We start from the raw sequence: 14,014 nt of genomic DNA, 5'->3' as shown, positions 1-14,014 counted from the left end.
TCTTTTTTTTTCTTTGCTCTTTTCCCTTTTTATTTTGCCTTGTTAAAAGGATACTTAATAAATAAATTATTTCTGAAGTTTTCTTGATTTCTTCTTTATGTCTCAGGGTTTTTTTCCTCTCACCTGTAATTTTTTTTTCCTATTCTGTTCTATTATTCTTCATCTCCTTTGGATTCCCTGTACCTCTACTCTTTTTTCCCTTCCTTAACCCATTTCTTTTTTTTTCTTTACTCCTTTTGATCTATTTTTGATTTTTTGCCTTATTTTTTCCCTTTCTTCCATCTCCACTCACTCTAATCATCTTTTATGGATGTCTTCCTTTTCCCTGTTTTTCTTTTAGAGTGGAGAAGGGGATCTCACTGTTGATACTTCTGTGCAGCAAGTGATTTGGTTGATACTTGACTCCAGTGAGTTTCCCCAGTGGTTCAGTAGGAGCTTTGCCAATACCTGGCTTTAGTTTCTGCTCCCTCAACTTAGACAGGCATATACTAGTTCTTCTGTCCAGAACTCTCCCTATTCTTCTTGTTGTATTTTTCTCTGTAGTCTAGGCCTAACTACTTATGATGGGGATTAGAGTTTGGCGACAGTAGGAGAGCTGGTTATGGCCATCAGAGCACCAGCAGAAAGTGCTTGCCTGAGGGCTGTATAGGGCCAGGCCAGCTCTGACCCCAGAGTGTACACAGCTGACTCTTTGATGGTAGAAGAAAAGGTTCATCATTAAAAGACATAGAGTAAAGGGAAAGTACCTTGGGTGGTAAGTATAGCAGAAGAAACACCATTGCTGTTCCCAGTTCAGGTTGTCTGCCTGATCCACCAACCATCTTCTGACACCCATTTGACTGGGCACAATTCTTGGTCTTGGTCCATAGTTTTCTCATCTGTAAAAGGAGAGGGTTTGATTAGAGGCTTTTTAGAAACCATGATCCTATGATCCTTCCCACTGATCCCTATTTTGTAATCCCACTTCCCTTCACTCCCTCTGGCAGACTTACAGTATTTCACTGCATATTCAGCACAGATTTTATGGCAAATTTTTGCAAAAAAGGTGGCGTGTGACCATTATGTGAAGCTTTAAAAATTGTGCTGGTATTACTTAAAAATCATTTATTACTAAACTGTCTTTGGTGCAAGATAAGGATGCATGGAATACTCATGATATATGTTAAAATTGAATACTGACAATGCACATGCAATGAGAATTCTAGGCTTGTGGCTCTCAGTGCACAAAGATTATTTGTATGCCACTGGGGAATACATTGCTGCTTTGTTTACCTTTTAAGTGGTGTGACGAACAGAATTATGCCATGCAGCAATTACACGATGAAAGGTTATAAACCAATTTTTGGACTGAAAAACAGACTGCGACAATTATGTGGTGAAATATGGTATGAGGGAGCTTTGACAAGTTCCTAGCCCCCACTGAGCATGAATTTGCTCTGAAAGAAAAAGAGTGGCCTCACAAAGTATTGCCATAGAGCAGAGATTCCCAACCTTATTTGACCTACTGCCCCTTTAAAAAAAAATCTACTGGAATTTTTTTTTACTATCCTATATAGTAGGTCTTAGTTCATATGTAAATCACCTGCACTGACCTTGCCCATTCCTCTGACCCACTACTAACAGTTATCTCAAACAACTCCTATTGAAACCATCCTTACTATTCTTGCCTAGCCCTGCTAACAACTTAACTGTACCCAAGAAGTTTTCTTCTGCTTGGAAATCTACTTTCTTTAATATTTAATGGCTTTTTTTTTTTAATTAAATTTAAAATTTAAAAATAATTTAAAAAATGATATATCTTAAAGTTAATAATTTATTGTACTTTGTGGTTTTTTCCTGCATTGAAATTTTGATGTAATATTGCATCATATAACTGTGTAGTGTCATATTGTAAATAAGTCATTACATATTCCTGATGATACATGCTGGACTTCCCAACAATGCACAACGGGCTCCCCTGCCAACACTTGCTTGTTAAGAACTGTCAGCAGACTTGACCACTGATTGGTTATAACTTGAATTTTGTGTGTTTATTTGGAAAATAATGTAATCACTACAGTTTTAACTCTGTTACACAACAGATGAAACATGTACAGACAGTTTTTCAAATTTTCTCATCTTCTCTTTTTTCCTTATGTTTCCACCATCCACTTATTTTTATTCAACTCCCTCCAGTTGCACCTGAGGTTACTACCACCCCCAGGGGGCAATAATGCCCACTTTGGGAACCTATGCCATAGAGGTTACTTTTGGTGAGTGTGAGACACAAACTCTTCAGACTGACTTTTTAGTGGTATTATATATGATTAGACATCAAAGTCCCATTTCATCATGGTCATAGACATAGATGTCCCTCAAAAAAAACACACAAAATACATCTTCCTAGTCACGTTCTTGAGGTCAGTGACATTAGTACAAATAGAAAGGAAAAGATGAGGGATCCCAGTCTGCCACAGCCTTATTCTCATAGCAACAAAGGGTCCTCCATTGTTTCTTCCCCCTCTTTCCTCATATTTAGCTACTTTATACCCACAGGACATAGGTTTCTTTAAAGACAGTAATAGCAGTATCTCATTGTTGATCCATTAGGGCAAAGATGCCAGTGTACTTCATCAAGAAGTTTTCAGTGTTGGCTATACCTGTTTCATTCTCTCACCTGAAGGTCAGCTGTTTGCTTTCCTTCCTGTGATGACAGCCCTTCAAGGAGTAGAGGAAACAGGGGCCTTCTGGGTACCTTCAATAGACCGATAATTAACCTACTCTTTTGTTTGGTGGAAATCCATTTTTTGTACTTATCCCCAGAACACACTCTTTTATTCTAAGAAGGTTTTGTGGACATAGCTGGGCCAGTAGAAAACTGCTTGGATACAGTTAAGTTGTTAGCAGGGCTAGGCAAGAGTAGTAAGGATGGTTTCAATAGGAGTTGTTTGTGATAACTGTTAGTAGTGAGTCAGAGGAGTGGGCAAGGTCAGTGCAAGTGATTTATATATGAACTGAGACCTACTATATAGGTACTTGAACTAGTCATTTTTTTCTCTTAGGGAAAAAGCATTGTTACAAAAATATTTCCTTTTCTAGATCATGCACTAAAACCATACTTTAATTTGCATGCTTTAGTTGAATGTCTGATCAGAGAGAATCTATTTGGACTGATGATGCTTGTGATACTTTCACTTGTAACTCTGTATTTACTATCCTTACACTTAAACTACTTAAAAATTCAAATTTTTTTACTTCAGATTTTTTTCTTTTTAATTCAGCCCTCCTTTATATATGTAAGGCATTGTATTACTGGGAATAAAAAATAAAATGGAAATAATCCCTGCCCTCATGGAGCTTCAACTTTGCTTGAGAGTAGAAGGACATATAATGTAAATACACGTAAGCAGATATAAAGACATTATAAAAGGGAGAAAGTAATAACAAATAGAGGAATCAGTTATTTCCAGATACTAGAGATCCCATATGCAAAAGCATGGAAGGATTTAATATTCCTATGGGATTCAGTGTTCTTCAGAAACAATTAAGCTTTTAAATAATGCTGACTTTTAAAAATTTTAAATTATATTTCACTCTGTGTCCTAAGGGATATGACAAGTACTAAATTTAAGAACACTTTTAAAATTTTATGTTAAATTTTTATGGTTCCTGTCTCTTAAAATCAAATACAATTAAAATAAACTTTGTTTATTTTAAAAGCAAAAAAACTATATAATGTTATATGGCAAACTATGGGTCTTTTGGGATGCCATTTGTATCAGAGGTAGATTTGTAAAAGTTCATACTCCTAATTGTTATTTCAGCGAAACATCCCTATCACTAATGTTTGGAAGGCTAGAATAAACAAGGCAATATACCGTACTTAGAAAGTCATATCTTGTAAAGAAATGAATAAGCCTCCTGAAAGTTCAGTTTGTAAATAAGTATCTATGAAGAGCTTTCTCTACCTTGGGATTTATATATGATAAATTGACAGACATTTTTAACCATTAATAAATGTTTTATAGGTATAGTAATTTGTATACTCTAAATTGTTTACTAGAATCACAGAATGCTAGAACCTTAGAAATAATTTTGTCCCCCTTTTTATTTACTGAGAAGACCGAAACCCAGGAAAATGGTGAGTTGCTTAAAGTTTCATTGCTAGTGGCATAACCAGATCTAAATGCCAGATTGTCCGTCAAACAAAAAGACAAAACAAAACGTATCAAGTGAAGACAAGACCAAATGTTAAAAGCTTGGTTTTTATGAATGCTAATACCATACCAGTCCACTGTACCTAGTAGAAATTTATTTTTTGTGGTTAATATAGCATATATCAGAAGTCTTTGTATTTTACTATTTGAATAATGTGTGTGTCTTTCAAAACTTAAAATGGAATAGGTTGATCAGTTGCCCACTAATGGTGTTTAGCAGAAATTAATAGAGTATACAATTTTTGTTCTTACAGAAACTGCAAACGATGGAGAATCCATTTGTACATTTCCTTCTTCTTCCACTGCCTCCTCCCCATCTCCCACTTTGGGGAGACAGAGGCCTGAGATTGGAACATTTCTTAGAAAGAAGAAAACCAGTGATGTCTACTTTGTTACCCTTGTATGGGCCATCATTATAGTCCAGATCTGGTTGAATTTGTGGATTGTCCAGTTGCTTCCAGTGCCTGTTGCAGGTCATTACATAGTTTATTGCTCTCTTTTCCATTTCCAGCTGAACTTTTATGAGTTTGCAAGTAGTATTTGAGTGGAGAGTCAATTTGTTAGAGATCATAGAGAAGCCTGATTATTTGTGTTTATGTACAGTGTGATGATATGCACAAGGAAAAGGAAAGTGAACAAACAACCTAGTTTGATATGTTATGAGAGCTAACCTTTATTTACTTTTAAAAGTTACATCATGGGGTACAGTAGATAGAGCACTGGCCCTGGAGTCAAGAGGACCTGAGTTCAAATCCGGCCTCAGACACGTAACACTTACTAACTGTGTGACTCTGGGTAAGTCACTTAACCTCGATGGCCTCACCCCCCCCAAAAAAAAATTACATCTTTTTCATTGGATAAGATAACAATTTCAGTTTAAGAATTGAGTTTTTGAAACTGAGAAATGTGTTGAATTAAATGTATTCACACACACATACATTGAGGTATATTCTTTTTCATAGGCATCCTTAAGTACACGTAATACCAATGTTATTGGCTTTTCTGCCTTAGTAGCTTGATGGCTGTTGGTCAAACCTTTAATGCCTTGATCCTTTAAAGGGAAAGGTACAAGGCATAGCAGAGATTGAACATACACCATGCCCACATATTATTTCAGGAAATCCCTAGAAAGCCCTTTGTTGAATCTGGAACTTGGGGTTATGGTTTAAAAAGTGTGGTTTTTAAAATCATCTTCCTGAATGGTCCCAGGAGGCAGTGTGATGTGGCAGCACAAACATGAAAGATACAGTTGCTGCTTTGAGGTCCTATTATTCATTTAGTCTATCAAGAGTAACCACACTTTGAGGGTGCTTATTCATCACCCTAAATTGCAGGGCGGTGGTAGGGACCTTGGGATGATGTTAGGAACAGAGGTTATGATCAAAGGAAACCTACCAAGGATTGTAGTTACCCAAAGGGTCTTTATCAGACTTGGGCCAATCCTGAAGACTATGTAAGACTTGCCTTAGGGTTTATAATAATCTGGAGCCTCTTTCACGCTCAAACAGGAAAAACTTTATTGGAATTCCTCCACTCAAAGGTCAAGGTTCAGTGCAGGAAAACCAACTCAAGATTCCAAACCTGGGTCAGGAAAACAGAAATCCTTTTCTTAGTGTAGGACCATAGAGAACCAATCCAGTACTAGTTTTAAGGAGTAAGTTAGGTTAGGCAAGATTACCAGAACCGAGTGACATGGCTTACTTAAGAGTTGAACTACTTTTGGCTTATATGTCTTCAGTCTTGCTAAACCCCTACTTGGGTAACCAGCATACTTCTCTGCTGAGTCCTGAGAGTAGAGGATAGAACACAGGGAATTATCCAAAAAAAAAAAAAAAAGAGTACACCAAATATAAAACTAAAAATATTCTACAGTAGTATGAAATCATGGCATATCCATATCTGGAATACTATATGCTATTTTAGTTGATATATACTTCAAAATATAAAGGAGCTGGAGAAGGTCCAGAAAAGAGCAACTAAAATTATGAAGTTTTTGTGGGGCTCCATTTGAAGGCAAATAAGAAGATTCATATTCTTCCTTCTGGAAAGATGAAGGCTGTGAGATATGTTTGAAAATAAAGTTTTTCACGTAATTCTGGACTATAGCAAGCTGAAAGGCAGCTCTTAAATCTTGAATGGTATAAATTTAGGGCAAATAGGAAATAACCAGTTCATTTATTCAGCATTCATTTGTTTGTTCAATAAACAATTGCATATAACAAGTAATAATAAATGAATGTAACTTAGTACCTTGAGGTAGTATAAGAAAAAAGTATAAATATATTTTAAAAGGCTTCAATAAATAATGGATTTTAGGATTGTTCCATAAAAACTAGATCAAGCCTTAATTACAGTAGAAACCAAGTTAATTACTTCTAAGCTTACCATTTCAAGGCTCACGACTATCTTCTTACATATGAGGGACTGTCATGTGGCAAAGGACTTAGATTTCTTTTATGTGGCCCTGTGACCAGAGGTCACCAGAGGCCTTGAATAAAAGTTGTAGAAAGATAAAAAATTTGTAGTTTGATTAAAGCAAAAACTTCATATCTAATAGGATATGAAGTAATCCAATTTGGATTACAATATTCAAAAGTGAAATGGACTTCTTTGGTAGCTAGTGACTTCCCCTATTACTGGAAGTCTTTAACTCTAACCCAGAAGACCCCTTGTCATAATTGTTGTAGAGAGAATTACATGCAGTTATCACAATTTAAAAAACAAATTCACAGATCCTTGCTTTACAGCCTCTGATCTGAGGTGTTTCTCCTTCTAAAACCATTCTAGAAATCTATAAAATTATTTTAGTGGATTCTGTTAAGTACGTGAACGTACTTTTCCATGAATCTTTAGGATAAAAGTTAAGAGTATAGCTTTTTTTAATCTTTGTCCTTTTCATTTTTTAAAATTGATTACAGTCTGGATACTCAAAAAACTTATTATACACTTTGGAGTTGTGAACTTCTTAAAGGAACATTGCTATGGATGGTGGCAAGTTCTGGAAAAATTTTTGAAGGAACGGCAAGAAGCTCTCACACCATGGCCCATTGTAGGGCTTGGAAAGTTCATGTTAAAAATTGATAGCAAGGTACAGTATTTCAAGTGTGGGGGGGTGTTTTTTGCTGTGGTATATTGTTTTTAAGACATTTCAAATAGCAAGCATTTTGTTACTTGAAAGACAACTTCAGAAGTACTGATAAATGAGTTTCTTGTTGAATCAGTGTTTCCCTTCTTGTATTCAGTGATTTTACTTTTAATATCTTCTAGGTGTATATTGAGGGACTCCTTCTTTACAAGGGAGTAGCCAAACCAAGATGGAGTTGTGATCTGAATGTTTCATGTTCGTAATTACAGAGGAACATGTGATTACATGAGAAGCATTTTATATAAGTCACAAACCAGAAAAGGCCTAACTTAATCTTCTTTCTTACAAAAGTTCAGTCTTGTTTCTGTGATAGAATCTTAATACATATTCTTCAAAGCCCAGATATAGATATAGGATTCGTTTTTAAAGCTCCATATTGCACATTTTTAGGAGATTTAATTTTATGTCAAGTGTAGTGGAAAGAGGATGGGACTTAGAGTCATGTAACTTGTCCTGATTCCTCCATCTCCTCTGTGACACTGGAGAGATTGTTGATTCATATTCCTAGGTTAAAGATAATCTCATGCTACTCCCTAATTATTTTTCACTTTCAAACACAGTGGAAGAAGCAGAGGCTGAGAGTGCTGAACTTTGATTCCCAGGTCGGTCATGGCATAGCTGAGACTCACAACCAAGTTTCCTGACTCTTAATTTTATGCTCTTAAATCTTTTTAAACCTCATTTTATACATTTGTAAAATGAGGATAATAATACAACACCTTCCTGACAGAGTTGTTATAAGGCCAGCATTTGTAAACAGGAAAGAAAATACTATGTTTATATTATTATTTTATTAATTCCTCATTTACAGCAGAAAGTTAAAGGAGTTTATTATTGTCTTTTAAATCAAAACAGATATTCAGATAATTGGAAATTAAACCATATATAAATTAATTGTGGATATTTGTGAGTTGTTTTTACTTTATCAGGAGGAAGTCTGTCACTAAATACAATAGAAATTTAAAGTATTTAAAACTAACTTACCTAGTTTTAATATTTTTCTTCAGTGTCAAATATATGCATTTAAGATTAAAATGACTTTCAGTTCAGTCAACACTGAAAACCCTTAACATATTTGATTATCAAATCACTCGCAGTACATTATTTACTTTACTTTTTAACCTGAAGATCTGACATTCAAACCCAGGACCCCTGACTCCAAATTTGAAGCTAACTTAACAATGTCCAGATTTCTTCCTACACCTTTTGAGGATACTTTTTTAAAAGTTTTATGCTATATGCATCATAACATTTTAGATTAATGAAACTTATATTATATTCATTTGCATACTTTTTATAAAAGCATGCCCGAAATGCCTTCCCACCCCACCACCCAGCCAGCCCTATGGGAACCAAAGTAGCATTATCTAGATTTATCTCCTATGTAGGTTTTTTAAATGCATGAAGTTATTCATGACATAGAATAGTAGGTTAAAGCATGTCTATACTTGTAGAAGAATGCTTTAAAAACAGAATGTAGATATCAATTCATAAATTTCTTGGATTAATTTGATCTACTGCTTGTAAAAATGACCTTCACAAATGTAAGTCTAGTCTTTGGGATTTTAGTATAATTGGTAAGAAGAAAACTCTTCAAACATTTCATTTGTGCCTTTATAATTAGTTAATTATACTAGCAAAATTGTACTGTCAACATTCACTTAGTGGCATATGGTGGATTTTAGGATAGGAAGATACTGAATTACAAGTTTCTCTACTCTTTTTTTTTTTATTCTTTCTTAGTTTCTTTTTGTTCAGGAACAGTTTTATTCTCATGTTTTGGACAGATTTCTTTATCTTTTCCCTTCATTGCATTCTCTAATAATCTTCTACTGTTCTTCTCTTCTCATTTCCACCCCAATCTCCAAGCTCTGGCATTGGCTTAATAAGAAGGTAAATAAACAAACATATCGGTTGCTACTAATAACGCATTGGGGGGAGTTTTCCTAACCTTGCTTTTCAAGTCTGTTTCCTTCAGAATTCCCAACTGTCATCATAGTTTTTTGTGTAAGCTATGGAAGGTCATAAAATACCAAAATTGCCATAGTGTTGATGATAACTTGTTTAAAATCAGAGATGTGATGAAATCCCCATCCCTAAAGACCTTAAAAATTCCGTGCTTTGTCATGGCCAGCCAGAAGCCCACATCTGCATAATGGTTCACAAATTAGGAATACATTAAAAGTATTAAACATTTACTGAAAAGGAAACAAACCACACAAGCCCTTCTGTTGGTGTTAATTTCTTTTCTTAATAAAATAATTGCTTTATTAAGTGCCTGCTGTGTGCCAGGCACTATGCCAAGCACTGGGTATGCAAAGACAAAAATTAAAAGTTTCTGCCCTCAAGGAGTGTACAATCTATTGGGGAAGCAACAGGAACCTATATATGTCACAGGATCATCTATTTAGATTCAGAAAGGTCCTTGGAGGCTATGTAGTTCAGTCTACTCATGTCACAGTTAAGGAAACTGAGGCCTGGGAAAGTCTAATGATTTGTCCAAGGTTAAACAGGTAATTAGCATCAGACACCAGCTTTGTATCCAGGTCCTCTAGTTCCAGAGTCAGCAATTCTGCTCCACATGAAACAGATATAAGTTGTGAAGAGGAGGGTACCAATATCTAGAGGGCATCAGGAAAGGCTTCATGTAGAAGGTGACGTTTCAGCTGAACCTTGAAAAAAATTAGGGAATCAAGAGGCGAGTTCATTCCAGGCATGAGCAAAGGCAAGGGGACAGTTGTTTGTCTTTTCCATCTGGTTCTGTTCATTTCACTCTGTCTCAGTTCATACAAGTCTCTCCAGTTTTCTCTGAAACCATCCCTGTCATCATTTCTTGTGGCATGATAAGATCCCATATATTCATTTACCATAATTCATTGTTTAGCTTTTAAAGACCTTCACAACCTCCCTTTCTAGCCTCATCATTTGCTATTTCCATTCCCACAATCTGCTCTTCAGCCAGACTGGCCTTCTCTATTCTTCCTACACAGGAGCCCTCTCCCCCTCTCTGGAATGCCTTACTCTCACTTCATAGAATCTTTCTCTTCCCTTCAAATCAAAGCTCATACTATACTTTCTACAAAGACCTTTCATGAGACCTCCAGTTGCCAGAACCGCCTTCCCCACCCCAACTGTCTTGTATTTATTCTGTATGTATTTATATTTGTACATGTCATCATTCCAGTTCGTTGAGTGTAGCTCTCTGTTACCTCCGGGATCAAACATAAAATCTTCTATTTGGCTTTTTAAAAGCCCTTTATACCTTAAAAATTGTTTTTAGCACCCTTGCCTACCTTTCCAGTCTTTTTATACTTTCCTCCCCTCCACATACTCTGCAGTCTAGTGACCCTGGCCTCCTTCCTGTTCCTCACAGTGGACATCTCCCAACTTGAGGCATTTTCCTTGGCTGTTCTCCTTGCCTGGAGTTCTCTCCCTCCTCATTTCTGCCACCTGGCTTCTCTGGCTTCTTTCAAGTCTCAGCTAAAACTCCGCATTTGGCAAGAAGCCTTTTCTCATCCTTTTTAATCTATCTTATCCTGTATACATTGTGTTTGTTCCTGGTTGTTTGCATATCTTCCCCCATTAGACTGCAATCTCTTTGAGAACAGGGACTGTCTTACCTTTCTTTATATCCCCAGTGCTTAGAACAGCCCTGGGCACATTGTAGGCAATAAATGTTTGCTGATTGGTTAGTTATGTAGGCTAAGGGAGAAGGAGGATTCAAAGATGTCTCCAAGGTTGCAAACCTGAGTCACTGGAAGGTACCATTGTATCTTCAAGAGTGATACCTCTGAGAGAAATAAGGAGTTTTAGAAGGAGGGTTAATTGAGTTAGAGTGATAGATGCCCTGGGGTTGTGGTTGGAGAGAAATAATGAGATGTTTTGAATGTGTTGAAGGTGAGGTACACCATTTGAAATGGCCAACAAGCAGTTGGTGATGCAAAACTTAATTTTATCTGATCCTTAAACAGATACAGAGAGGTAATATTCTAGATTAACAGAGTTTAACTGTAACACACTTTTTGGAAATACTCTATCAGGTTCCAAGATAGGCATGTTACTCACTAAAAGCATTTCTTTCACTGTAAGATAAGAATATACTTGGTTTAAAAAGTGAAGGAAAAGCGAGGATACCACGAACACCTGAACTTATGAACTTTGGGTAGGCAGTAAAAATATTTAATTTATAATTAATTCTGGCAGTGTTGACCCTTGCCTGAAATCTGTAGGGTTATATTTTCCTCCTCTACCCAAAACAGCAATCTTTGTCTTTCCCAACTTAAGTAAACTTTAAAGTTGTATTTTTTCCTAAAAGTTGTAGGAAATCCCTTACATACTTATATATAGCTAAATGGTATTTTTAAAACGTAACTGTTGCCTTTATGGCATGACCTGAGAAGTTGTTTCTAGGATTGTAAAGCAAAGGATTTTTCTTTTTTTTAATTGATTGTAACAGTTGTGTGGTCCTGAAGGGAGATCACAGTTCAAATGAGTTAAGTTGCATTGACAAGTTGTGACATTCAGTTCTGCTATTTATGGTTACTTCTGAGTAGCTGCCAAATTACATTTTTTAAAACTGTTCAAAATGACTACTCTCCCTGTAGTGTGAGGGTTCAAAAGCCTTACCAGGAAGCAAATTTATAGGGCAAAATCATCCTCTGCCTGAAATAATGGATAATAAAATTCAAGAGGAGCAGCTAAATGGGCTATACTTAACAAAAGTAGTATTAAGCTTTAAGGATAAAAATAATTTTTTTGTCTAATTGGACCCAGGTAGAACTAAACATAATTTACTCAGTTTAAGTTTATGTTCCCATTGTGTTAACATAATCTGTAGTTTTCACTCACATTAAACCTACTTTTTCCTGGTTAGTTTCACTTCTCCACTTTCTCCCAGCTGAGTTGTTTTGTTTCCCCACAATTTATTTCTAGTAGTATCCAGATAGACAAAAGGTGAATTTGATTTTTCCAAAGCCTAGTGTAGCACAAATACTAACTCATAGAACCCAGGTCTCTAACTCCAAATCCTGCTTTTTATTCTTTTGCACCCAAATCATTTTAACCTCTCTGAGCCTCAGTTTCTTTCTCTGTAAAAATGAAGGGATTGGACAAGATCATTTCTAAAGTATATAACCCTGGCACATAGCAGACACTTAACTAATAAATACTTGTGAATGGATGTGACACCTTGTTCACCATGGACAAAATCATTAGTTTTTCATAGAATTGTAGAATTTAGCACTGGAAGGGCTACCTTAGAGATAATATGATCTCCTTCTCAGGAGATGGGTAGCATTCATTGCATAGATCAGAGATCTTACATCTTTCAAAATTGTTCATTTTTACAATGTCATTATAGCATAACTTGTTTTCCTGGTTCTGCTCAATTCACTCTACATCAGTATATGTCTTCTCAGGTTTTTCTGAAGCCATCTTTTTGTGTCCTTTTCATTTCTCACCTTCTATGATTTGTTCTGTCTAATTTAGTTTTTGTTTCTTTGATTCCCTTTGCTTGTCTGTCTGACCCTCCCCTTCAGTTTTCCATTGCTGGCCTCAGCTAGCTATCCTGTGGCCTAAGACCAACTTATTGATCACAAACTTAATGAATAGAGTTTTATGTGCCCTGTCCTTAAGTTTTGAAGCATACAAATAAAATGTTTTCTAAATCTTAAAAACAACAGTAACTCAAATTAAGTTACTTTTTTTACTTTGCTAGCTCTTGGTTGATTTCTTTCTAGAGGGCTGTGGCACTTAAGAGAAAAAAAAATTTCCTCATCCCCAGTGTAAATGCTAAGGTCGGCTAGGCTATGAGTGGAGATTATTAAAAAATTGAGTTTTTACAAATATTCTGAATGTATACATTTTAAAATATCTGTAATTAAGATATATACTGTTTATAGATGATTTATTTTCTGCTGTAGATATATAGATAAGTATTTATAATTCCTAAGGAATTTATTTTTAAAAATACTGTCTAGGAATATCTAACCTACTACATTTTAAATAGAAAATAGAATTGTTTTATTGAATAGACATATAGCATAAGTATCTTCGATTTCAGAATTCTAATTTTACATAAATTTGTATAGCTTCCTTTTTTATTAATTTCAAAATTTGATATATCTTAAAAAGACCTTCCATATCTTAAATGTCTGTTTATTATCCTCCAATTGCTTTTGTCTTGGGTATTTTGACAGCATGCACCAGAAATTAATCTTTATGATTTATTGTCATTAATTTTAGTAAAATATATTAAAGATAAGCTTTATTCTCTAGGATAAATCTAGTTTTGATCTAGCGATAATAGCCTCAATTATGTATATAATTACATGGAAGAAATAGGGGAAGGTAACTTAGAAACCTATTAGTCAATAATCTTCTAATAGTAATTAAATTTTTTGGTTTTTTGCTGGTTTTCCATGGTAAAAATTTTTAGAAAAACTTTTCACGATACTTTTTCATCATTATTTTGTTTTATTAATTCAGGTGGTATGCATATTGGCCCTTCTGGCAAAATACATGTCAGTAAACCAAATTTAAATATTACTAATATAACAAGTCTATAGAAGCAGCACATTACTATCCCTGCTAATGGAATCACTTTGGTTCACTTGTAAATAGTAAGGCAGTTTAGAATTCTGAAGCATGTGATCTTTCTCCTCAGAATGATTAG

At 35.3% G+C, this 14,014-nt stretch overlaps 1 protein-coding gene across 2 annotated transcripts in view; it reads left to right on the top strand.

The window, feature by feature from the left end:
• The window catches only part of LOC114025895 (transmembrane protein 245-like), an 85,140-nt gene that overhangs the window by 15,443 nt on the left and 55,683 nt on the right, over positions 1 to 14,014 (top strand). For both annotated transcript variants that reach the window (XM_027839405.1, XM_027839406.1), the window contains exons 5-6: positions 4,451 to 4,669; positions 7,115 to 7,284. In XM_027839405.1, the coding sequence (XP_027695206.1) occupies positions 4,451 to 4,669; positions 7,115 to 7,284 (389 nt within the window). The remainder of the gene's footprint in view (positions 1 to 4,450; positions 4,670 to 7,114; positions 7,285 to 14,014) is intronic.

Source organism: Vombatus ursinus, unplaced genomic scaffold (assembly GCF_900497805.2).
Source record: "Vombatus ursinus unplaced genomic scaffold, bare-nosed wombat genome assembly UNPS02014832.1, whole genome shotgun sequence".
Taxonomy (NCBI): Eukaryota; Metazoa; Chordata; class Mammalia; order Diprotodontia; family Vombatidae; genus Vombatus; species Vombatus ursinus.
Note: the sequence above shows the minus strand (reverse complement) of the source record. Positions and strands in the feature narration are given on the sequence as shown.